Genomic DNA, 27,245 nt, shown 5'->3' with positions numbered 1-27,245 from the left:
ATCATATTTTTCGTTTCTACATTACTTATATTGCTGGTATGAATCGCTTCAATGCGATTATCAATTTAAATTATCACAAAATAAAAGAATAAAACGAAAAAATTGATGAAAATAAAAAAATATCTGGAAAAGTTTAAAAAAAAAACAAAAGAATTCATGAAATGTAATACTGGAATCACAATTTTACAACTAGAAAAATGTAATAAAACAATAATGATAGGGACTAAGCAAAAAAATATTTATATAAAAAAACACAGATGAAACTGGTATTTTTCAAAATCAATAAGATAAATAGATTTCAAACTTACATAGACTGACAAACTTACATTAAAGATTCTAATACGTCCTTTATTGTCATATATTCAATCAACATTTCACAGTAGATCTGAATATCTAGTTTTTCTATAGAAGATATATTTTTAAACTATGTTTAAACCATTTTTAGATCCAATATGTATTACAACTAATCACTAATTCATAATGCTGAGTGACCATGAGGATATCTGCTTCTACACGAAGAAAAAAATGGAGTAATTGGAAGAAAAAGGATTGAAACATTGATTGCAATGTATAATATAGTCAAAAATAAATATGTAAATATGTTTATAAGGGTAGATCTCGATTTTGGGAACATAATAAGTAATTAGTAAAAAGTGAACTAATTTATGAAAGAAACTTGGAAAATTATCTACAATCTTTTAATATTTGATTTCAGCTCATTCAAGAAATCTCAGAAACTATTCTCCTATATTAATGGTAGAGAGCGAAACAGAAATTATTCGAAGCGAAAGCAATATCGTCTTATTCGCTTTTCCTCCAACAACTTGACTTTTCATTCCAATTAAAGCACGGAATTTAGAGACATACCGATTCTGCTGGCAAATATTCTGATTCAAATAGACTGCGAAAAGGTCCCGAGCATAGCTAAGTTTTAAGCATACTCGAAAATTTCAGAACCGGTTTCATGTGTCAATGGATTTAAATATGATAAATATTTAAATTACTTATATATTAAACTATCTAAATGTTCTTGAATTTAGGTCTCTTTTGTTTTAAAATTAGTTTTTTTGAGACTCAAAGAAAAGTCGAAGCGTCAAATTTTATCTTCCAAAAATTTAGACAAAACATTTAGATGCATTAATATATCAAAAGATCAAAAAAATAAGAAATTAAAGAAATATATTACTTGTATATATACATATGTTGGAAAGAAGTATATTTAATGTAATGTAATCCCCATTTATTAGAAAAAAGATGCAATCAAAAACTTCATTTCTTGTTGTTCAACAGTAACCAGAAATTTTAAGTAGTGACAATGACGTTGACGGATCTACGTTTCTGTTAATTCCTCTGTATCTACATTTATATTTATTATCTTTTAACACAAAGGAAATTGGTAATAAAATTGAGTTACGTTGATTTAGGAGGTTGAAAAACATCAAAATGTTAATCAGATGTAGTAGTTAAAAAATTATAAAAATCATAATTGTTTTCGTCTTTCAGAAACTAGTAAAATACACTTTAATATCTCGGCGATTTGGCAACGTGGAAAGGGATCATGAAAACAAATCAATTTATTATTTTTAAATGCATGTTTCTATTTCTTCCTATATTTGTTCTCAAATCGGAATATCGAATCACTTGCGCGAACACACACAGTACAAGTTGAAAATACTTGTATACTTGTATACTGATTATATTCAGGTGAATTGAATTTTAGTGAAAAAAATACTTCTTGTATTGATATACGAGAGGTGTCCAATATATTAAAATATTATTACGAGGATAGTCCCAGATGTACTTGGCCTGACCTAGAGATGACGATAGTTGCTTGAAAAATATCAGTGTATTAGAAAGTACACAGTACAAGTATACAGTATATGATTCAAGTTTGAGGACACCACGTTATTTAGTATTTGTTTGGCAACAGCTAGCAGACATAGTAAGCATTTCAAAAATAATGGTACATCGCATATTAAGTGAAAATTTGGACAAGAGAAAGCTGAGCGTAAGATGGGTGCTGCGTTTGTTCACTATGGAATAAAAACAGCATCGTGAAGATGTTTCCATCGAGTGTTTCGCATTGTTCCACAGAAATAAAGCCAAACTTTGGTACCGTTCCATAATCATGGATGAAAGTGGGTCCATCACTTCACACCCCAAACAAAAGAACAATCAAAACAATGGAATGAAAAGGGAGAACCAGCCCCAAAGGAAGCAAAGACCGTTCCATATACAGGCAAGGTTATGGCGTTGGTGTTTTGGGATGCACGTAGGATAATTTTCATTGGTTATCTTGAAAAAGGAGAAACTATCAATAGCGAGTATTATGATATCAATAAAAAACGACCGCATTTGGCTAAGAAGACAATGTTGTTTCATCAAGACAATGCACATCCGTTGTTGCAATGTCCAAAATTAATGAATTAAAGATTAAACAACTGCTACCTCATGCTCTCTATTCGACAGATTTAGCTTCCTCTAATTATTTTCTGTTCATAGACTTGATAAAATAGCTCGGTGGTCAAAGATATTCAAACAATGAAGAGGTAATGTCGGCACTTCATGGCTATTTGAGGAACTTGATGATTCTTATTATAAAAAGTGTATCGAACTTATTGAACATCGCTGGGAAAAGTGTATGGAGCTAAAAGGAGAAAGGTCCAGGTACTCTGATGCCAATTCGTGAATTGAAGCCCCCTAGAATAATCAACATTTCCTTCGTTGGTAATGCTCCGATCGTGTCTTGAAATTGATCGTAGAACAACTCCGGCTCATGCCTGGATTTATTGTCTTGCGGTACATATACTGATATTACATTGATTTCTTGGCTTTCTGCGCGAATTCTAACGACGAGTATACGAGACGATATATAACGGAATTCGTTTATGTTTGACTTATATTTATTGTTTATCAGCAATGCTACTCCTTCATTGGCTCTTTCCTGTTTTTCGACCCCACTGTAGGTCATTAGGTATTCGCAAATGTCGATGTTGTAATAATTTAGTTCCTTTATTATCTCTTGTTCGTTAGTGCTGAGGGACCTGATGTGCCATGTTGTACATTTCTCTTTTTCCATCTCTGTGTCCTTTTTCTCGCGTGTGTCGTCATCTTTTGTTCAGTCCGGTTCCAAGGCAGGCTGTCGGTTCTATGAGCATATGAGGTTTTTTGACCTCAGGCAGGGTGCTAACTTAACTTGGGAACCCTCCTCCTTTATCCGGGCTTGGGACCGGCAGCATGACTACTGAGATACTCATTACACCCAGCAACCATGCAGGCGGAGCGAAAGGGACGAACACATAAGTAGAATGAGCGAGGAAAGACTAGTAAGGATAGCATGAGACAACTCACCACTGGAGAGAAGAAGTATGGGAAGGCCACGAAAAGATGCTGCGAAGAATGCCTAAAATGGAGTAGGAAGAAGAAGAAGAAGGTACTCTGTGACCATCCTTGTATATTCCGAAATAATATGGTCGAGAAGAAAACCACCCCTGGGTAATAACGGTGACGTCCATCGACCTCTAACAAACTGTAGGGATTTCTTCTAAAATTTTCCATCGATGGGTAATCAATTGTAGGATTCCCTGATATTTACAAAATAAATTTTACATTATGCATATTTATTAGTTTTAGAAGATTATAATTGAAGTTGTATTTGGGCATTATGATATTGCTCTATAATTTGAAAGTTTTATCATATGTACGAATGGATTTGTTAATCATTTTCGAAAGCTATACTCATTTAGATTCGAAACCTGACTAGAGTTATTAACATTTTTTAAACACTTTTTTATGCCAGATTTATATCCTAATTCTGTAGTAAGAAAAACAAATTAACATTCGTTCACATGGTACAGCCGTCATTGTAGATTAGAATACATAGTTTGTTTAATAGGGATAGTATTGCTATTGATTCTAATTAGAATTATCTTAAAATATGTTCTCCAGATATAACACTGCAGCACTTTCTTATAAGTGAGATGCGTTTGATGGAACGGAACATCCTGAAAAAGTTACTGAGCCTGAACAACATGCTTTACATTTAATTCTCTTACATGAGAAATAATCTATTTCAAAATGATGTACAATATAACATTCCAATACTTGTTCTCAACTAGGAAATTATAAAGAATTGTTCTATGGAGAAACAATAATTTTTACCTATTCGTATATTTTGCGAAACTGCTAATTGCACTAAAACATAATAAGTTAGTTCCAGTTAAGTTGAAAATAGAACATACGTTATTCAACAGTCACATTTCCAAAATATCAAGTAAATTTTGAATTATCATTGCAAGGCATTTTGCAATAAAAGATAATTTCAACCGAATGTTGATTTCAATGACAACGTGTTGTTCAAAGCTTAGATAAACTTGTCTGAAACCAACCCTGTCAGTAGCTTTCTCACAAAAATATCTGCTTACGACGGTATTATAAGAAATTGTTTTATGGAGAAACAATATCTCAAGAAAATGATATTTTGGGAAACTGCTAAATGCACTAAAACAGATTACTTAATAAGTTTGAAATAGAAGATATGTTATTCAGCAGTTACATTCCCGGAAACTTGTCTGAAACCAACCCTGACAGTAGCCTTCTCACAAAAATATCTGATTACGGCGTTATTTACTCTTCAAAAGTATACGGCTCACAGTCAAGAAAATATGCACGGTATCTGAAGAGGAGTAATCCCAGCCGAAGTTTCTCACTGGCCTCTCGTGGAGGATTACCTGATGGAAATAGCTAGAGTGTTCAAAATACAGATTTCCTACAAAGATTGTCAATAAATGGGGATTTACAACTTCGTGCACGAAAAGGAAAGCCATACCTAACAATTATTCATTTAAAATTTGGTAATTTATTTCTAACTAATTATTTATAAACTTATCACTATGAGGAATTAACCGGGAATGATATTGAAATGAAAGTTACAATTAAAATATAAACATGTATAAAAAAGATAATATAATTTTGTGATATGATGTAATTTTGTAAATGAAATATGTAACTCCTTAAATCGAAAAGTATGAATCGACGTTTTCCTCTTTTGTTTTTTGAGAATATTCACATTCTTTTTTGCGTTTCAAACTTTGGATCTTAATTTGATTATTGCATACAGGATTATGATAAACAAAACTGTTCCAATTATTGGCGTTAGATTGTAAATTTTCATGATTTCTTGAATGAGTTTTAGTATTCTTGATACTTTATTGATGTGGAAAAGATCGTCGAGGTCCAATTTCGTAATTTTAGATTTTTGGTTTATTCAGACGTCATAACTTTACTTATTTCTATTTTTAGAAGAATGAAAAGTTTGCCGTCGTTGATTTCAAAGTCGTTCATATATATTTCATTATTGATCTGTCTCATAGTTATGAGAAATTTTGTACAGCGTTGGCTGCTTTACTTCTAGGTACGTTTAACACGACGTTTTTTAGATGTATTGGCATTGTTAAGACTTCATTGGATGTAAGTTGCCCATTGATCGTTTCCTTAATGTTTTTGTCAGTAATCATCGACGATCTTACAATTTTCTTCACGCACTAAATGTTGTTGGGGGTAAGAAATTTCGTCTAATGGAGGACATTTTTCTTCTCACATTTGTCTTTGTTTCGCATTATTAACAAAAATGGAAAACTATAAGTTCTATTGTTTTGTAATTCAGCAAATAAGTGGTGAAGCTGAGAGTATTTGAGATTGAATATTTGAAGATGGATAGCAAAAACTAATTTTGAATAAAAAATTGATACATTAGTTCCTTATAAATTATACGTTAAAACTGAGATCATAAGCATAAAATACACTAATATTTAGACTATGCATGTTTCGAATTATCGTCTTCAAAGATCATGAGATCTTCAGAACAAAATTGATTGAATTAAAGTTGAACTTGTACAACTGAGGCGATATATAGTTTTTGTTATCTAATATTGCATTTATTACACGAAAATATAAAAATAAGATTTTCGCATTGAAACGATTTAATATAAATAATAATTACAACAACAACTCAACGAATGGATCCAATAGAATCAGCATAATATGCAGGGATGTACATAGAAACAGAAACTAGACAACCATTACCGGTAATGGTATATAGAAACGAGGTCTTGGTGGATACAAATGGAAAAAATATGTTAAAAGTAGCAGGAGTAAAAAAATCTATCACCGAAATTTGGAATACAAGGACTTTCCCAACAACTATCGAATTATTTCAATAAATATGATATTAGTATAAGTCATGAAAGACATAATACATTATACAAATATTTTACTAAACTAAAACACCAAAACACAAAAGGAGAAATATATATCAAGTACCTTTTAATGTTTGTGACGAAGTCTACATTGGCCAAACATCTCAGAATTTAGAAAATAGATTAAAAGGCCATCAACACGATAAAAAGAATAAAACTGCAATTAACGAACCGCTAAATATCAAAAAAACATACATTCAATTCAAAAATTCTTGAACGGAATCTAATACACAAAAAAGAGAATTTTTAGAAATGGTTCACATACATAGGAACAAGAAAACTATCAGATCTATGGTCTAGAAGACCTAAATAATATATTTAAAATTTATAGTTTTATTTTAATGCAACTACTAATAATTTGATTGATGGCTGTTACATATTGTTGAGATGTAAGAGCCAAGGAAAATTAATTTTACTTTTTTATGGTATTCATCATGTAGGTGAACTATTGATTAATATATAATTACGCAAGTCATATTTTAATAAAGACAGAGTTAGATCGAAACATCAATTTTTGGATGTTATTTTAAATTTTCATAGAAAGAGACCTAAAATCAAGATGAATTATCACGAATATATATATATATATATATATATATATATATATATATATATATATATATATATATATATATATATATATCAAATGGAGCATCCGTCTGTCAGGCGAATATGTTTTACAGATTTGGTACTAGACCTCGCTAGGGTGCGTTTAACGAGGTAGTATTTCGTATGTGTCTCAGTCTAACCATACTCTTCAACGATATCGGATGTTCGATGCATTTCATGGAACCCTGAGCAGGTTTTATTGCATTATTAATCACTACTTTGTGATATTTGGCATTTTTTATTATATTATTCTCTCTTGTATTTGACGGGTAGTCAAAAAAAAACAAAAATTATATTTTTGTTTGTGGTTAGTATAAATATATGAAAATAGTGTCAAATCAATTGATATCTTAATTGTGTGACACAACCCCGTAGCTTGAAGCCAACTGTACTATGAAATTCGAACTATATTTTTCCACATTTATATTTCCTATTTTATGAGCATGCCGGATAAGATTTTACCTCAACATTTCAACCGATAGGCCTCTTAGAAGGAATTACATGAAAAATGTAATACTGAAATGTCCGATCTAACGTAAAAGACTAGTTTTAATACTTGCGAGAAGTTATATAGCCTTAGGTCAATACCTAATCATTCTACATCGGAGGTTGTTAAAGTAGTTTCGCAAACTTCGCAGGTTATACGCCTGTCAAATGAACTTTTTAGTATGGTTGTATGCATCGTGCTTTTGACAGGAACAACTGGAATAGTCGTCTCATCAACGTAACTGGTATATATTGTCCATTATCAATATTGCATAATGAGTTGACAAATCTATTGGTACACTTTATTTATTTATAATTTAGACATTAACTTACTGAGGATAAAATTAATAGAGCTCTAATATGTCTTGGATAATTTTCATAGATGTCATAGATAGTTAGGGTGGTACCTCTAGAGCATGACTTCCATTCACAACTTTTGAAAATTTTGCCGATCGCGTCAAAAGAAAGAGAATAGAAAGTCTGAGGGAAAATCATACCACCACGAAGCTAGCGTACGTAACACATATGAGTTATCGTGAAGCAGGGAATATGGATGCAGCAAAAGTTTTCAAGGTCATTGAAGAAGGAAGCCCGACAAAAGCATAGAGGTACCGGAAATCATTCGAACATGTTGACGAAAGACAAATGTCACCGGAAGCTGCTTTATCGGTTGTTATTTTTATATTTATCGCGGACAAGTAATTTGGCATAAAGTAATTAATAGTACAGAGTAGAAATAAAACAGTGGTGTAGGTAATTTATCCGTTGCGACGTAGTACAGTGGCTGTTTGAAAATACATTTCCTCTATGGGCATTCACAATTGTTAGTACTGAATGAAAATATTTCTGTGCAGGTTGACGTATAACAAATAACTAACAAGGTTATACTTGTTTCAACTGCTGTCAGATCAAATTGTGGATCATATCTTCAATCTCAACACCTTCTCGGTGTTGCCATATCTCAAAACTTCAGACCCTCGTATATACCAATGTTTCTTGAAACGTAACTAACTTTCCAACAACTTTACTTTTTCAAAACCTCAATTATTTTGTAGAGAATTCTCCTATTAGCATGAAAACTTTTGGTTCACAACATAAAAACAAAATAAAAATGAGTTTAGAATTTAAATTAAGCCTGAATGGAGATTTTATCCAATCAAAAATTCTTTATAGCTTTAAGCCATCGAGATATAGTGTACCGAACGAGGAAAACTTTATTCGAATGCACGAGACATTATATGAGGCATACCTAAGTAAAATTTCATTCGTGAGTTATTGTTCTAGACAGCTAAAGATGAGGTTTTCATTTACGAACTTCAGTTTCTGCTCTTTGTTCGCATTGTTCTTTTTTCTTCTTCTATAGGTAAAGGGATTTTACGGTGAATAAATATTTTTCATACTTTATTGTGAAGTTTTAACATGTATATATCAAAATTTACTGAACGGCAAATATTGGTAGAAAAATTTGAACGTATATACGATTTTTTTAACTGAGACGTGTATTCGCACTTAGGTAGCGTTTGATTTCCAAAACGATTTACTTGAGATTTAATAAGAATATTTCGTTGTGAATACTGATTTCTCTCTTCATATTTTTAGTCACATTTTGCCTGTCTTTTCCTCTTATATTTCCTAGTAACTCTACAACCACAAATTTCGGGCATGGGTTTTCGAAATTTTAGCAGTTGAAACGCAAACAAATTTTTAAACGCGAATAACTCGAAAACTCAACGTCGAAAGCCGGTGCAGCCGCTCGCGAGTTCCCGCCAGTGCGAATTCAAGCCAATTTACGTTCCAGGCGCTCGAACTGCTCTAACTCTTGCATAACTACTTCGTTTTCAAAAAATCAAAATGCATCATGATGGTTAAGATCTCTACTCGGGCAAGCTAGCAGAATTTTCGACTTGGGAAATTTTCGAAAATCTTGCGAGATGAAGAGGTATAAGCCCTTGAAGTTTCAATGGATATACGCAATACGAAATGTTTTTGAGTATTTGAATCCATTTTATAATGGAAATTTTGAGGTTAGGAATAAATTGAAACCTTTTTTGTGCACAATGTTGTGCTCCACATTTTTTGTCCATGCAGTTTGTGTAGAAATGTTTGATTCACTGCAATAGTGTACGGCATAACATAAAATTAGTTTTTGGTGACAGATCGAATCAGAAAAAAAATATTGTTGAAATAAATGATCTGAAATGAAACGTGAAATAATTTCATTCTATTTTCGGCACTTTAATTGCAGCAGTGAAAATGGACCTTGAACATAGAATAATTTACTGCAAGTAAAACAATTTATTGGAGCAATTTACAATACGGCCTAATTTCATTTGACGAACATTTTTTATTTATTTTGGAATATCTATTCATCGATACAAAGACAACATTCAATTCATCTGAAATTCATGTTTGATCAGAGCACATTAACTTGAAAATTAATAATTTTTGATTGTTAGGTATGTTTCATCAACTAACAATATTTATTGAACCATATCCTCACAGATTACAGTGAAAAATGTTTTTGCCGTTTTGAATAAAAATAATTCAAACGTATTGGAAAATATGATCATCAGTGAAATATGTTTTTGCGGTCTGGACACATATCCGCTTGGTAATAAAAAGTTGACAGCATGTTGCCATCGCTCATCCAGAGATGAACTAGCCCATTATACTATCTTGATAATATATTTTGTTGTTATCTAACAAATGTAAAACCGGTTTATAAATTAACTCAATCCAATATCCTAGGGATATAAAGTGGTAAATATAAAGCAATTACATATAAATTTTATTTTCCTTAGAATCCATTTTTTTCCTCACATTTCCTAGTTATAATAACCCCCAAACAAATTTCGAGGCATTAACTATCGTTCAGATTTTTTAATAGAAATGCATTGATCTTAGAAACATTATTTTATATGTCGTTTTTTTGTCAAACTCCGATATAAATAAAAGACTGATTTGTACACTTATGGTTACTTTTCTATATAATCACCGAAGAGATTGAAACATTTGACATATCAATACCCCGGATAGTTTTACATGGCTGTAGCGCAACGCCGACTGACGCCTGAATATCAATAATGGCGGAGTGTGTAGTGCGAGAGTTTCTTAGTTGCCTACAACGCAAGTCCGCTTTGTTCTGCCCGCGTAGCGTTTGCACGGAGTGATCGGAGGTTAAAAAAAAACGGCCTTCGTATATATGATATGATGATTGCATTTCTGCAGTGCCCAAAAATGAAATTTTAAATTTGATTAACCCTTACCCTCTTCATATCTTTTAGTGCACTTTTAAACAATTATTTATAGTTTTTTTTAAGGTATTATTTTTTACTTTTTAAACTGTTTTAAATTAAAATGTTGATATCAATATTTCAAATACTTCTTATGTTCTATTAAATCTTTTCATCTCAGTTAACGTTTCGCTGTTGCACTATTTCTTTGAATTGATATTGATATTTCGTCAATAAAATTCTCACAAAAAAAATATCTATCTAATCTAATTGAGTGGATTAGTAATTTGAGGAAACTGAAATGAGATTCTCATAATAATTGTATATAATAAGTTGATTTGCTGGTTATACACAATGGATATTTGTGAATCAGTTCCCCAATTTTGAAAACAGCTTTGACAGTTCGAATTAGTTATTTATTACTTAACAGTATTTCAAAAATAATCTATAATTATCTATAGTTCCACATGAATTGAAATGAATTCTTTAAAAGTGGGTTAAAAGATGAAATCATGATGACCGAGTGAAGAAATTGGAATTTTCGAACTAGAATAATATGTGTTAATTTATTAAATGATGTTAGTAATCACACGAAGTACATCATCTTCACCGTATGAGAAATCGTCGCTTGGTATTCCAAAATAAAACTGGTCTGAGATTACCAAAAAAAAATGAAGGTTACTCGAGAGTTTTGGAATACGGATTCTCACATTGATGAAGCTTTAGTCAATAAGATAGACTCGCTAGCCTCATTAGAATAATTTCCATGTGTTTTGTGAGAATTTCCGAAAGTGTAAAAAAAGATTAATGAACACTTTCTTATGGCACGTTTTTAGACGTATATCCTGAAATAGTAGCGCCTTGGGTTTCTTTAAGGAATCTGCACTTTACGTCAGATATCGATCAGAAAAGATAAGCAAACTAAAAAACAACTTGTTTAGAAAAATGTGATTGAATTTGGACAAAGACAAGGAAATAATGAATGTTATCTTTCGTTTGTTCAATTTTGACCTACTGAATCTTGTTTATCGATATAATCCAGTGAAAACATATAAAAAATTAGTTAAATGACATTGTTTATTTATTAAACAAAATTATTTCATCTTAAGAAAACACATGGAAAGGATTTTCCTTCAAAATCCCGTTAACTTTGAGACTTTTTACCCAATAAGAAGGGGGCGTCACGGCAAGTCTTGTTGACACGTGTATCTGAAATTACCAATTATAGCTAATTATCTCATAAATGAAATATTTTTCGAAATAATAATATATGGATACCTTCTTTGTGTATATTTTCACGTTCTACAAGTTTGTTCAAATACTTTGTATTGAAATTCTAGATTCCTCTCACGTTATTAACAAAATACCAATTTTCTGGAGTTTTCCGGGAGTTTTCCCAAGTTTCCATAGCCGCTCGCGCGCCAACAATTTTTATTCTCAAATTAGTGTTGAAAATCTAAAATTATTCCTATAGGTCTTAGATAGTGGTTAAAACTCCGTTTAGTGCAATGATTTTTTTGAATAGTCAGAATCAGTTACAATTAATCATTGAAAATGTTATAATCGAACTTTGTATTTTAATGGTGAATATAACTACTTCCATCTGTTGGTGAAATAATGAACAAATTTCCCAACATAAAATAATTACTTAAGCAATTACCATTAATTGGTCAATTTATTCGTAGATTATTTAAATTGATTCATGTACTGTCATCGGGAATAACTAAGCATGAAAAATTTCAAGTTTCAACAGGAAATTAGTTATTCTATTGATAACAAAATTTGTACCATACAAACAGAAAACCAGTGAATTGAATGAAGAGTGAAAAGAAAAATAAAATTTTATTAACAAACCGTGAAATATCGAAAACTCATATTTTCATCATAAAAATCATGTATTATTGAAACATACAAAAATAGATTCTTAAAATTGGTTCATATAAATAGAAATAATAAAACAATTTGAACAAAATCAATAATCATTCTATTTCATCAATTTTATTATTTTTTTGTGTATTCAAAGTTGAAATGTAACAGTAAATGTTAGGAAACTACGTTCATGCAATAAACACAACTTTATTGAACTATATTTATTGGAAAAAGTGGATTTTATATATTGCACTATGGTACAATAAATATTTATTGCACTCATCTGTCATTATAGTACAGAGGTTTGTGATCAAGACAAACATAAACAACAAATATTTAGTCCTTTTTCTGTGAGATCGTAATACGTTTCAAAGAATTGCGGATTTTATTTTATTATCAATATTTATTATGTAGTGGATCACGAAATTACTAGAAAATGCTTTTTTTCTAAAATGCCTAAAATGATTTCAATTCATAAACATAAACAAAAATGCCTCAAACATACGCGATCTAGAAATTCCAAGACAAATATTGTTGGAAAAATATATGATAGTGATGAAGAAGAATTTCTTGGGATCCCATCAGTGGGTGAAAGTGAGTGAAATTACAAATACAGTGTCATTAAACATATTACTTAGTAAATCGAGAAAACTATATGAAATTCGTTATAATCGTTTTAAAGAGTGGTGCTTCTTGCATAATTTTCAAAAAGATCGATAGATATTAAACACTCATCACTTTGGTATGAGTACTCAATGGCGAAAATCTTTCTACAAAAGAAGATATTAATATTACAAATTACAAAAAACTAAAGGCATTTATGAAGTAGATATCTGCAGGATTTCGGTCAAAAACGTCAAAAGTATTTAATAGGGGACACATTCATGAATTTCTAAAAGAAGCTTTGAATTCACAGTATTTGATGAAAAAAGTAAGTCAGTAATTAATTATAGCTTTTGTAAGACATTTTAAAATTACTTGTTGTACGTCGCTGCAAAAGTTGGGCATGTCGTAGTGATGCGCTCCAAAAATTGAGTATTGACGGTATAGAAAAAGTGGGTTCAATATTAATTGTAGAATTGCCGAGTTCAAAAACTGACAAGGAACGAAGTTTTGTTTCCCAGTCTTATTTCACCTAAACGCTTTTTTATCAATTATAGAAAAGAAAAAGTGCACTGTCCAGGATATTGTTGTAAACACGTTTGCTAAAATCCCGTATGTAATTGCAAAATTTCTGAATTTGGAGTTATACACAGGTCATTGCTTGAAGAGATGATCCGCAACACTGGAGCAGATACTGGAGCAGATATACTATAGCTCAAACGATACGGCGGATGGAAATCATCAACAGTAGCGATAGGATACATAGAGCAATCACAAACTCAAACAAATATTTAAGACTCAAGAAAATGACAATGTACAGATACCAAGTACATTGGAGAAATTACAAATCAAAAAGTAGAATATATATTATTCATATTAAATTGCAAAAATTGTAAATTCACTTTTAAAATTAATGGTATAAATAATGTTTACGTTAAATTATTCCTAATTACTAGTTCCTAACTTTCTCAATGTTAACCGATAGAGTTAATTAATAATATAATAAACAAAACATTTTTTTTCATGAACCTAGAAAAATATTGTATGCAACGCGTGCAAAAAGTGTTTATTGCACTCGAGGCGTTATCAAACTCGGCCTAACAGCCGAAAGTTTGTACGTATCTTCTGAATTCGACTCTGTGTAGAAATATAGTCAGTATCCGTAATCAATTTGTATTTCGTGGATGGGAAAACGGAATTTACATTTCAAATGAATTTATAAATGATCGCTTGAAACCACGTCTTTTTTCTTATTGTTCGATAGACCTATGCTAATACCTCAGTAACTTATACTGTATGATATAAATGCTATTTCTAGTCAAATTTGTAATCAGTGGTGTAAGTCTACAAGTACGCTCTTCACATAAATTATATTGAGAGATGATGATTCAAGTTTCAAGTATTACTCTGTACGCAGGAAAGTTTTATGTGCGCAAAATATTATCATACATTAAATTATCACAATTGAGTATTTAAGCGGAATGATATTAGTGGAAGTTTCAAATCCTTTTTTATTTCAATATTCCCTTGTTTAAATGCATCTACAAGTAATTAAAAGGAAGAAGGGAGTATTAAACCACTGCAAATTCAAAAAATAAATCTCACCATTCTTTGCAAAAATTATCTAGATTAATATATCGATTGTGGAGTTTCTGACCAGATCGAAGGTTTCCTATATGCAAGTACGAAGTATTTTTCGTTAGAAAATATTAACAGGCAAAGTATATCCATAGATACGAGTATCAAGTAGAATTACGATACTAATTTTCAATGAAAGTTATACACAGAATTGCAGAAAAGTTGAGTAATTTCCATTCGTGGTTTATTTTAACTCTTTTCGAGAATCATCATCTTTGATAGATGGTGGTAGCTTCGACGTTTGCATTAATGGTTAAGTCTCGTATTTTTCAAACAAATCAGTAACATTTCAATATAAGGGGGGAGATTTCAAATTTTTTTTTAATAAAATTGAAACCGAAATGTTAATCATAACACATCATTTTATATCCTCAAACTCAAAGCATGATATCTTGTCAAAAAAAGCTGACGTCGTATTAGTTTCAGTAAAAAACTCATTTTAATAGAAGTGGATCAATTGATACGTGAACAAAATTGTCTCATACGACCCCTCGTTTTTGAGTTATAGGCCTTCAAAGTCAGAACTTATATTAGAACTTATATTTAAGTATATATATGAATTTTTAATGGATGATTACTTGAAGGCCTGGGGCTGCTCATGCCCAATGGTTAACAATTCGTCACTTTTTTAGGGACAAGCTGTACAATATAAAGATAACAGAAATGAATTTTTCAACCGATGTTCTAACAAATAGATACTCTTTGTTTAACTCGATAAAATTTATGATTTATGAGAAAATTTTTTTTTGTCACAACATTATTTTCACGTCATTTACTCAGTCACGAATTTTTTGCATCAAATTTGGAATTTTTTGACAGTCCAATTGTTCAAAACGTAAATATAGATTATTGAAAACTTTCTTTTTCCTTCTATAAAGAAAATGTCGCGGAGGTTTTATGTTTTACCTTTTCCATTGGCCGTACACTACGATATCACACCGAACAAGTTCCAAACATACTTTGAAAGTTACTTTTTCACCTGTATTTTGGTGAAATCGAAAGAAACTGTATCAAAATGGAAAACAAAAAAGGAATCAAACAAACGGTTTTCTTTCATCTCAAGTACGAGGCAATTTTACATTAAATAAAATACGTGTTTAAGACAGTTTCATATATTTTTTGCATATTTCTTTCAATAAAATAAAACTTCAATCTCCTTCTATTTTATAGTAAGATATCTAAAATTCATATTTATATTTACAGAAATAGATAAACTGAAGCCATTTAAGAATATAGTTTTGATTTCTAGTTCTCATAATTAATTAGGAACAAAAAATACTGTTCGCCACATTTTACGTTACCTGTACAGAAATTACTGATTTACAAAATATATATTGATATCAACGTGCCTCAATTTCCTAATTTAGATTAATGGATTGTTCGTACCAGGAATTAGTTTCTTCGAATTGTAATTGATATTCCTACAATAACTCTTATACCAAAAAAGATCACAATGCTTTCACCACTTTTATCTACTCATCTCCATGACTTGGGTTCTACTTTTCTTAGTAGATACAATTTGTTTGGTCTGCTTTCGTGATTCTTAAAGTGGTCCAGGTGGACCACTAGGGGTCAAGAGAGATTCAACGGGGATCTACGTTGGGCGTGACAAAAAATAGGGAGTCCACAAACGTAAGCGTGGGTCCACGAAAATTTATTTGGTTTCGATAGTGAAGAAATAAAATGTTGGTTTGACTTGTTCTATCAAGAGAGGCAGATAATATTTTAAGAAGCTCAGCGAGATTTTTGGAGTTTATTCCTTAAGAATCGATTTGCATATATAAGGGGCCCGGTATGAGAAAAATGTGAGGAGTAAAATCTATCGATGAATGACCTCGTTACGTTTTTGGTGCGCACCCTATGATGCGCAACTTTCTAATTTCTCAGTGTCAACATACTTATATTGCTGTCATTGTGAAGTTTTATTATCAAGTGAACTGAAAGTATTTTCAAATAACTATGGCAGAAAGAGGTGTAGATGATATTGCCAGAACATCTAACAAACGCGTGGTTGTAAGGTACGTTATAATTCATGTATTATATGTATGAGCATGTGCAATTTGTATTTATTAAATATTTTAATAATTATCGATGTAGTTCACATAAATATATAATTGAAAACAACACATAAAATTAGATAATCAACCCAATATGAATTATCGAGCGCATCCACATAAAATAGAAAATTTCTAACCTAACCAAAAATTAATTTTTTTGTCGATGTCTATAAATTCTTCCACGTTATTATGATTTATTTTATAAATAATTTTTAAATATTAACAACTGTAGTCAATAATTCGATAATATTATCAGAAAAATCGACAATATTTTTTCATTATAATAATGTTTTTATATAATTTTCTTTCGAAAAGTTATTTTTTAGCTTATTTAAATAATTTTTATAACCATTTTTGTTAATTATTAAGATATTATTATATTTTAAATAAAAAATTAATTATAATTTAAAAAAAATGTTTATAAAAACCTTTTTTTATCAATTTTCTTAATTTTTTATAATTATGCATTTATAAATTTTCAAATTTTTTTTCATATTTTTTGACTAGGAAAAAATCTAAACCTCCAAAAACTCCAGCCGAGAGACAGCGAGCTTACAGATTAAAAAAAAATTAATGAAGGAAGCCCAAAATATTCTGGCAATCAACCAATCTTTTTTAAAATAAATAAATTTTTTTTGAGTCTGGTTAGACTATCGAACTTAAGGAATAAACTCCAGTCGTGCGTCGGAGTTGACACACAATTTTTTTTTTAAGAAAAAATCGATTCCTGTCATGGTCGGGCGATATCGTGGGTTTATAAGACATCTTAAAAGAATTATACCAAAAGCAACTGCAATTCACTGTGTTATTCACTGACAACATCTAGTAGAGAAAAAATTGAGTGATAGATTGCACCAATCGCTCCAGTTTGTGATTATTGCAGTTAACAAAATAAGAAGCAATGAAGACTTGCAACGATTTTATTTATTTTTTGACTCACTCAGTTTTAGAGTTTCTGGTTAGTGAAGATTTTGATTTAAAAGAAAACCTGATCAATTTTAAAGCAGACATCGCGTATTTGACAGATTTATTCATAAAATTTAATGTTCTCAACTTTACAATTACAGCCTCAATTTAATAAAAACAAAGTGTGTAATTTGGTAAACTGAAATTTATGAAGAAAAATATTGATTAGGGCAGATTTTTTCAGTTTTCAAACTTGTCGCAGGTGGAATGCCTTCTTGAAAGTATTCAGACATACGTTAAACATTTGATTGGTCTGCATGATAATTTTTAAATTAGATTTAAAGATATTCTGTCCCTTTGAAGAAACGGAGTAGGGGATTACAAGATATTACTTGAGCTTAGCACTAATGAGGAGCTAAAAATAATATTTACGAGCATCAAAAATTTTCTCTCATCATATTTTATCGAAAAAAGTTTTAGAAGCAAATTGAATATTAGAGAACGGGGAGATTTGCAGTTATTCCTCACAAAACTCAAGACAAATTTTGATAATTTGCTGTCAATCCATCACCCGATGGTCTACATCATTCAAAATCAGCGGCATTTCATTCTTATCATCATTTGATTCTTTTCATGATTACCTCGAGAAGCTTGTAAAAACATTTGTTTAACCATCTTTGAAGAATTTAGTCATGTTCGGAATTTCATACAACAGGTTCAGAAATATGAACATTTAGCAATTGTATAAACCTTCTTAAAAAATTTTTATTCACATATGGTTGGCAAGAGGAAAAAAAAGCCGCGCTTATATCTAAAATCAAACCCATACAAAACAGCAAGTTAATTTCACTCATGGATAGTTCTCGTATTTAGAAAAATCATATTGCACCAATAAAATTGACTAGAGACCTAAAAGCAGTTAATATAATTATTATAATCGCCGAGTGGTTTCGCGAAATGAACAAAAAAAGACCAACAGCTGTTAGTAAAAGCAAACAGCATTCATATCAAAAACCTTTATTAAAATGTACCAAGTATATGCTTTTGTTGAAAAACTGCTGCTTTGTTCTATATCTAAATGGAACTTCTGTCTGAGACAGCTTCATAAAAAAATGTTAAAAACCAAAAGGATGATTTCAAAGAAAACAAGTATGGAATGATTTCAAAAACAGTGGAAGATATCAAGTTTATTCGAAAATAATTATGGAAAAAATTAAAATAAGGTACAGTATAGTGGGAGTGTTCTTCACAGTTTTATTTCATTAGTGATAATTAATTTTTATATAATTGCGAATTTTGTGGACAGTAGTAGCGAAATCATGTGTTTACCAAACAATTTTAATACTTGATGTCGTTGCAAATTGGAGGAACAGAAAATGACGATGATTTCAATACAATTGATAATCAAATTATCAATCAGCTGAAGAGGCAATTACGGTAATTGTCAATAATATCACGGAAAAATATAAACAAGGTAGAATTGGAAATATCTTTCCTTTACTTTGGTTGCAAAAATCATGAACAAATAGAAAAAAGTTCACTTTTACTGATTGATGATTGATTGATGATACTTACACATTGATGATGAAGTATGCCAGCTAGTCGAGTAATATTCAAGACTAGTGATCGATAAAATGGACCATTTAAGACCTGTTTTTCATAAATTTTACACGGCGTGAATTCTTTTTAATAGTGTTACAGAATGATATTTAATTATGGGAAAATCTGAAACAGTAGAGTATTGGTAATCAGTCATATTTTCCACCAGTGAATAATTTAAACTTCGATTCAGTGGGTTTTCAAAAATTTTATGAACACTACTTCAAGCTACGAAATTTTTGTTACTTACAATCTTATAGTTTTGAATAGCTTAGCTTTAGATTTTGAAGGAAAATATCGAAAAGAAGCTCTGAATCTCATTTAATAAATATTATAAATTATGAATACTAATACTAAAAAATAAGATAAGGCTGTGTTAACTCTGGTGATAATTACATTGTAGAAAAAATGACGATTCTGTGAACATTATTAGAGAAAAATCCCAAAATCATTGTTTCAGTGAGCGAAACGTACGAAAAAGTTTTGCACACGAGGATAAAGTGCGATTATTTGAAATTTGATTCAGTTAATTTCAAATATATCTTAGCGTAACTGAATTAAATACAAAAGTTTGCGATTGCTGCGATTTTTTCATACGATATACAATGATAACAATTATTATCAGAAATATCACTCCAAACAGCAATCAGTGGAATGTTTGAATTGAAAAAGAACTCAGGCGTTTGGGAATGTTTCACAACATTATTGCAGAATTAATTTTATGCAATGTTTTTCTATCAGCCTGATATATGGTAATAGTATTTGCCAATTTGAAATTTCAAAGCAAGGATATATGATAAATAATACTTCTTTATAGAACGGCACACATTTTGTCATGTGCATTGAAAAGTGAAAGCATCTCATTGAAAGTTGAATAACAAAACATCTTTTATATCATGACCTTTTGAAGCATAATGGGTCAGATTTTTATTTATTTAAATTGAGCATCCCATAACATGAATTTTGTAATTCATCCCACGTTTCTAGGCATGAATAGCGCCCGACAAGCTACAGCAGCATCCATACCACGTTGTTTTGTTTTACCATCCTATCTCATTTTAATGATTTTGTGACGAGATTCAGATACTTTTTTACGCGAACACCATAAGTCGGTTTGGAACTGTCTTTCTAACCATGTCTCCATACGTCCAAGGAACGGTGAGCAGCATTTTAGGATAGAAACCGAGAAAAAGCCACTCAAAAAACTTTGTTGATTCAATGTCGAAAATTCAAATAATTGGAACAATTAAATAATAGAAAATAGAAGATTTAAAAATTCGTAGCATCTACTAACCTGTACTCCTCTTGTGAACATGTTGTTGCAATGAAGATGTAGTGCTGAAAATTCTCGAATTGAATCAAATTCGAACGTTAGATTTATCGGAAGACCATTGTGAGTATCGCTGTTCCAACCTACCCATCTGCTACCTATAACAAAGAAGAAAATTAACACATCACTTAATAAGTCGAGTGACTAACTAAGAAAAAAACATTTTTTTGCCAAGAATCGATTTTATTCATCAATTTAATCTCTTTCAAGAATAATATAATCATTCCAACGCTTCTATAACTTATCGATGCCGTGCTTCTAGAAGGATTTGTTTTTTGCCTCAAAATAGGCTTCAGTTGCAGCAATTGCTTCCTCATTTGAGTTGAATTTCTTACCAGCGAGGTTTTTTTAAGATCAGCGAATAGCTAGTAGACACTGAGGTAGATACATGAAACGGTGGTTTTTTCTTTGACATATGGGGCAGTTTATCTTTTATTTTTGCATTCCAACGACCCAACAACTCTATGTAATATTCGATATTGATCATATCTCCTTTTTGGAGATAATCGATGAACAATATATTCTGAGCATCCCAAAATACTGGAGCTAGCTGACTGTCGTGCCTTTGGACGCTTCGGACGTGGTTCACCGGCTACAGTCCACTCAGATGATGATTGTTTCAATTCCGGAGTGAAGTGATGGATCCATGTTTCATCAATTGTCACTTATCGACGCAAAAACACTTATTTATAATGTGTAAACACTGCTCTGAACCATTAAGTTGTTGTTTTTGATCGACTAAGTAAAGGCGGCACCCACTTTGAAAAAAGCTTTCCCATGGTCAAATTTTCACGCATAATTGTAAACACACTGCCTTCCCATATTTTTACAGCCTCAGCTATCTCGCACAATTTCAATTTACGATTGGATAAAACCAATTTGTGGACTTTTTTGATGTTTTCTGGGGTAACCAACTTACTTGGATGGTGGCGTCATCTGTGTGTCAGTCACACGACTTATTGAGTGATGTTATATGTATTGGAAAGGGTGTTACTGGAATTTACCATTCAATAATTGTTTTGAAATACCTCGAATTTCATATAAAAGTGATATTTCTATGTAAACCTTGAAATTTGATATTTAATAATGTACATGTGAACATCAAAGAGAAATGTTGAACATTTGTCAATATCTGAGTTTGATCAAAATGAAAATAAAGTATTTTAATATTGAAACAACTGGTGAGAGTCGATCGTTGATAAAGGAGGCGATGTCATGTATCACATAGTTGGAGGAGGAAAATCATAAACATCTACTTTTATCCAAAATACTATCAAGTCTTTCGAAAAAACAAAGCTCATGAAATTTGTAGCCGTCAATAATGTTACTGTTTTTTTGTTTAAAAATACCCTAATAATTTACAATTTTTGTGAACAGAGTCATATACTTGCTGGTGGGCCTTTATATTATTGCTAGTTCAGTACGATCGAATCATTAATGCTTCCAAGAAATGCTATATCAAACTGTTATCAAGTTTAAGTATAGAATTTTTTAGTAAAAAATAATAAAAAGTTGTATGGTTCAAGTGTATAATTATAGGTTAGTATATTTCTCCAGGGTGCTTTAATTATTTATTTAATCTCAGTACTGTGTTATTCACATGAAAATATCCATGGTTCTTACGTTGAATCAAATTTATTAAAAAAAAATCGTAATGAATGGGTAGTATGTATAGTTAAAAACCATAGTGGAACAAACTTCATTTGATCCTAGAATTAAAAGTAGATGCGAAGGTAATGTGATGTTATGATCTCGTTCACGACTTGGACTATGGAGTCAGTCCTGTCCGGTTATAATGGAACTCTAAAATTTGGCGAATACACAGGTTCGTTTTAATACATATTTTTACCATATCGGCGCTTATGATATGCTTTTCTATGAATAACGTTGTTTATATTATTTCGTTTTTGGACCAATATCTAGAAAGGTCTTGTTTTGTTTGTGTACTTTCTAGAAATATCCTTTTCGGTATAAATTCTAGCTTGTTTAGCGGCGAAAGTTAGTTTATAATATAAAGTCATAGTGAACGATATCAATTTAAATGATTTGTATAAGTTAGTTAATTATTATTAAATAATTAACTATTGTATGAGTTAGTTAATTCTGTTAGTGTTTAAATAAATTAAGCGAGTGAAAGACAGTGTGTATACAATGAATTTTTAACTAACTTTATTTTATACTATGCTATACCTACTGTATAATAGCCTACTTTTTATACGTGTGAGTTAACCAGATATAATCTAATCTATATTATTGCACATATTTTGGGTAAATGTTATGAATAAAGGACCATTTTGTTAAATACAGGATGGAATTAGGTCACTTCTGAATCCGCAAAAATACGTGATTTTACATCGTTCAATCTTTTTATCACTCGTAAAACGTTCAGCTTCTTTAGCGTTGAGAATTACACGCGTGCGAACCTGTTTCGAACGTGTCTACACAAGCATGCGACGAATTTGAATCTAGATTTATAAAAGAGATAAGGAACGGCTGAATTCCCTTATCAGAATCAACCAAAGCATATTGTCGGATATATAAACGTTAATAGGGATTTTAATACAGGTACAGAAATAGCAATTTTTAAAGCATATACGAGTAACTAGCACGGTGGTAGAAAAATTTTCAATTAGTTCATGGCTGCTAGTATCTGATGCAATGTTATTTAAATAGTAAAGGCCAAACTTTTCTTATTTTCGATTATTTATCAAATTTTCTCTATTTGAATATTAACGACAAGAACAAGTATATTTGTGAGTTTTCCACTGAAACCATTTTTGTGGAAAGAAAAAAAAATATCAGCATTTTTGTGGAAATATTATTCGATTCCACTGCTCGATCTCAATATCAAAAGTACCTTTTACAGTCTTTCCTTGTAGCCACCCCTACGATTACCTCTACTCCTTCGGAAGATACAGTCCAGTAGGAACTGCATATGCAGGTATCCAGCGGTCGAGAGGCTTTTCTTCTAAGATGCACTGGGGCCGCTTATGTTTGCCATTATGCTTGCCAAAGCTAAAAGTGTTTTCTTCTTTTTCTTTTGTCTTCTTGACTTGTTGAGTCTCGTTTCTAGCCAAACATTTAGGTACTTTACTGCTTCAGTAGACATGTCTTCTGCATTGAAGCATATTTGCCGCTATTTTCCTTTTGTGTGTCACCAAGACAGGTTCTGTTTTTTCTGACGCTAGCTCTAGACGTTTGCTTTTAAGTCAGTTTGTGTTGAATTTTTTTCCACAATAATCGCTTTTACTTCGTTAAAGACATTTAACTTCATTTTGGTAACAGAATCCATTATTTTCATATCAACCAATCTTCTTTCCTTATTATCCTTATTTATTCATTCAGATTTCTTAGTTTGATATTTCTAGAAATCTTTGTGATGTTAAAATTAACAGTTGTACAGGGTGTTTCTGATTTAAGATGGGTCTTTTCTATAACAAAATTTCCTCAGCCAATCCCTTTCCAAGATATTAAAGATATTAAAAGGTGCTAACTAAAATTGAAAGAAACTTGCTATTCTTCAATTTTTGTGACCTCACAAATCATTAACTACGAACAATTTTTCAATATTCCTGTCACATCAACCTTACTTTAATTCATATCAAAATTTCTTTTCAAGATGGGGTTTTATAACATGAAATTCCTGTTTTTTATTGTTGAATTTTTTCCCAAAACCAACAGGTGTAGAGAAAAAGAAATCAACACCATAATTTATAAATTTTTTCAATAAATTGAGTAAAGATGTGAAATGTAATACGATTTATAATAAATGCTGGAAATAATCACCTGTACTGTACAAGTTCAGGTGTATTTCTTAAGGTATCACTCGCTATTTGAATACGATTCTTCAAATCGTTAATTTTAACTATGGGTGTCGTGTAGAATAATGATTTAAGATGAGACATCACAAGAATTCGATTCCAGAGATCGAGGAGGCCAATGTTGGGACCTACTTCGACCAATTCAATCGTTGGGATATATTCGAATGAAGTGCACTAGAGCACCATCGTGCATGAACCACATGTTTCGTCTGATATTGAGTGCGATGTTTTAAAGTCGTTCAGGGAGATAATTTTCGAGAAAACTAGGATAAGAAATTCCATTTAACGATTGAGGCAAAAAATGTAACCCAATTAAGTTATCACCTACAATACCCTTCACTGAAACAACATTTTGAGAATGGTGTTCTATAATTTCATGGGCATCCTCGTCTGCTAATTCATAATTATTGTAAAAATTTATGACATATACTCTTGAAAATGGCTGATATTTAGAGAGTTGTCAATTTTTCTAACGCTTTACATTTCTAACTATCTGGAAACGACAAGTCTTCGTTGATCCTTTCCAGTTTCGGATAAGCCGTTGTGAATACGTACGTATACAGAATGATGAGGTGTTAATCGTTGCGGATAATATTCAGCATAAAGAGGTCTAGTTTGTCGAGAATTACCATTTGCCATACCATACACAAAAGGCATTTTTTGACATCAGTCTGCTACAGTTTGATAAACATTAAAAAAACACGGTAAATGAATTGTCAAAGTGACAATGGTGTTCCATTCTAAAACTATGTAATTAAAAACAAAGGAGAGGTAATCACTTCTTGCATTTATTATGAATCGTATTATATTTTACATCTTTACTGTTTTCCACTCAATTTATTACAAAAAAATATTAATTATAATATTTATTTTTCATAAAACTTCATCTTGAAAAAAGTTTTGATATGAAATAAAATAAGGGTTGTTTATTTTACTACCATATAATGTAACAGAAATATTGAAAAAATACGCGTGGTGCAAAAGGCTACTTTACTAGTGCACGAAAATTACAGAATTTCAAGTTTATAGTTTATAGCTTCACTACAATTTTAGAAAAAAATTTCGGTCACCACCTTTTAAGGATGATTTCCCTTGTTTGTTTTTTTTGTAAGATTTTCCACATTCTTGCGACAAAATTTTGATTTGATTTTGAGATACCTTAAAACGACAAATCCTTATCAAACTTAACATTTACAGGGTTTGTCCGGAAAGTAATAGGACTGATTTTCTTCCGCCGCGATTGTACTTCAGAGCGTGCGCGCACCGACTGGATTCGGTAGAGGGCGTTCCTAGCTAACAAACGAGCGGCTGGTCAGTTGTCTCCGAGCACCTGTAGAGTCAGGACAGGCATTTTCGCGCGACGTGTTTCTGTGAGTTGTGCAAGCCGAAAATGCAGCGTTCGTTAGAGCAGAGGTACGCGATTAAATTATGTGTGAAACTCGGTAAATCTGCGACAGAGACGTTTGATATGATCAAGCAGGCTTACCCAGATGTTGCTTTAGCAATAAGTGGTGTGTTTCGGTGGCACCAGGCCTTTTTGGAGGACCGGGAAGAGGTCGCCGATGAAGACCGTGCTGGAAGACCTTCGACTTCGACAAACACCGACAATGTGACTCGTGTGCGCAAAGTTTTGAACACAGACCGTCGACTAAGTATTCGTTTGATTGCCCAGATGTTAAATTTACCAAAATCTGTGGTTCATGACATTGTAACGGAGCACCACGACAACGCCCCGGCTCACACCGCCTTTCTTGTGAACAGCTACCTGACTAAGGCCGGCATTCCAACGCTTCCGCAGCCGCCCTACAGCCCAGATGTGGCCCCCCCGGACTTTTTTTTGTTTCCTCGCCTGAAAAGGCCGATGAAAGGCAAGCATTTCGAGACGACAGAGGGGATCCAAGCAGCATGCACCGCGGCTCTCAAGGCTATTCCGGAGAATGCCTTCCGTGACGCCTTCAATGCTTGGAAATCGCGCTGGCAGCGCTGCATCGACGCAGAAGGAGCCTATTTTGAAAGTTTTTAAAGAATTGTAACGATTGGCTCAATAAATTTTTTTAAATCGACTCAGTCCTATTACTTTCCGGACAAACCCTGTACTTCAAATGAATGTATTTCTTGTTGTTGTACCTAATATTGTAATTTGATTAAAAAAGTTCAATCAAGCATTATAATTTCCACGTGGTAATGAATTTTTATGCACACAAGCATACTTTTGAGGCTTATAATTATGCCATACAAATTCGAAACTTAATATATACTATATGTTTAGGATAAATTTTACTGTGGGGAACATTTGATTCATTTAACTGACATATTGAAAGGAAAGACTTTCTAAATACTCTGCTATTTATGTTCAACGCTATGTATTTGATATAATCATACAAATTGCAAGATTTCCAAATATTAGTATCCCTTTCGAGAGTCTACTCCGTTAGAACACAAAAAATGGACATGAATCCGGTTTCTTACATTGGTTCATTCATTCATTATCATATTTTACTGTATGCGATGTTCGACGACAAGAATCTGATCTGATGACTGGGATAATAGGGCTGTTTTATTCAAAAGAAGGTTTATTAGCTTTTTTAAATGTTTTATCGTATTCGACACGATCCATATTAAATTGACGGCCTGCTTTAGGCTATTAAAACCAAAAACAGACACTGTTTTTTTTTGTTCATGTGAGTCTGATATGTGATGCATTAACGGAATTAAGAGAAGAATCACCGGTTTAATATAATTCAACTCGAAAACCTTGAACAAGGTATTTTTTTTCTCTAAAGAGATTATTTTTTCTAATAGCCGCCCCACTTAACAAAAAATTTAGTAATTTATAC

General features: G+C 31.6%; 1 protein-coding gene across 1 annotated transcript in view; it reads right to left on the bottom strand.

The window, feature by feature from the left end:
• The window catches only part of LOC130897334 (discoidin domain-containing receptor 2-like), a 404,892-nt gene that overhangs the window by 116,366 nt on the left and 261,281 nt on the right, over positions 1 to 27,245 (bottom strand). The window contains exon 7 of the mRNA XM_057806133.1: positions 20,552 to 20,685. Coding sequence (XP_057662116.1) covers positions 20,552 to 20,685 — 134 coding nt within the window. The remainder of the gene's footprint in view (positions 1 to 20,551; positions 20,686 to 27,245) is intronic.

Source organism: Diorhabda carinulata, chromosome 8, assembly GCF_026250575.1.
Source record: "Diorhabda carinulata isolate Delta chromosome 8, icDioCari1.1, whole genome shotgun sequence".
Taxonomy (NCBI): Eukaryota; Metazoa; Arthropoda; class Insecta; order Coleoptera; family Chrysomelidae; genus Diorhabda; species Diorhabda carinulata.
This window is presented reverse-complemented; position numbering and strand designations above follow the sequence as displayed.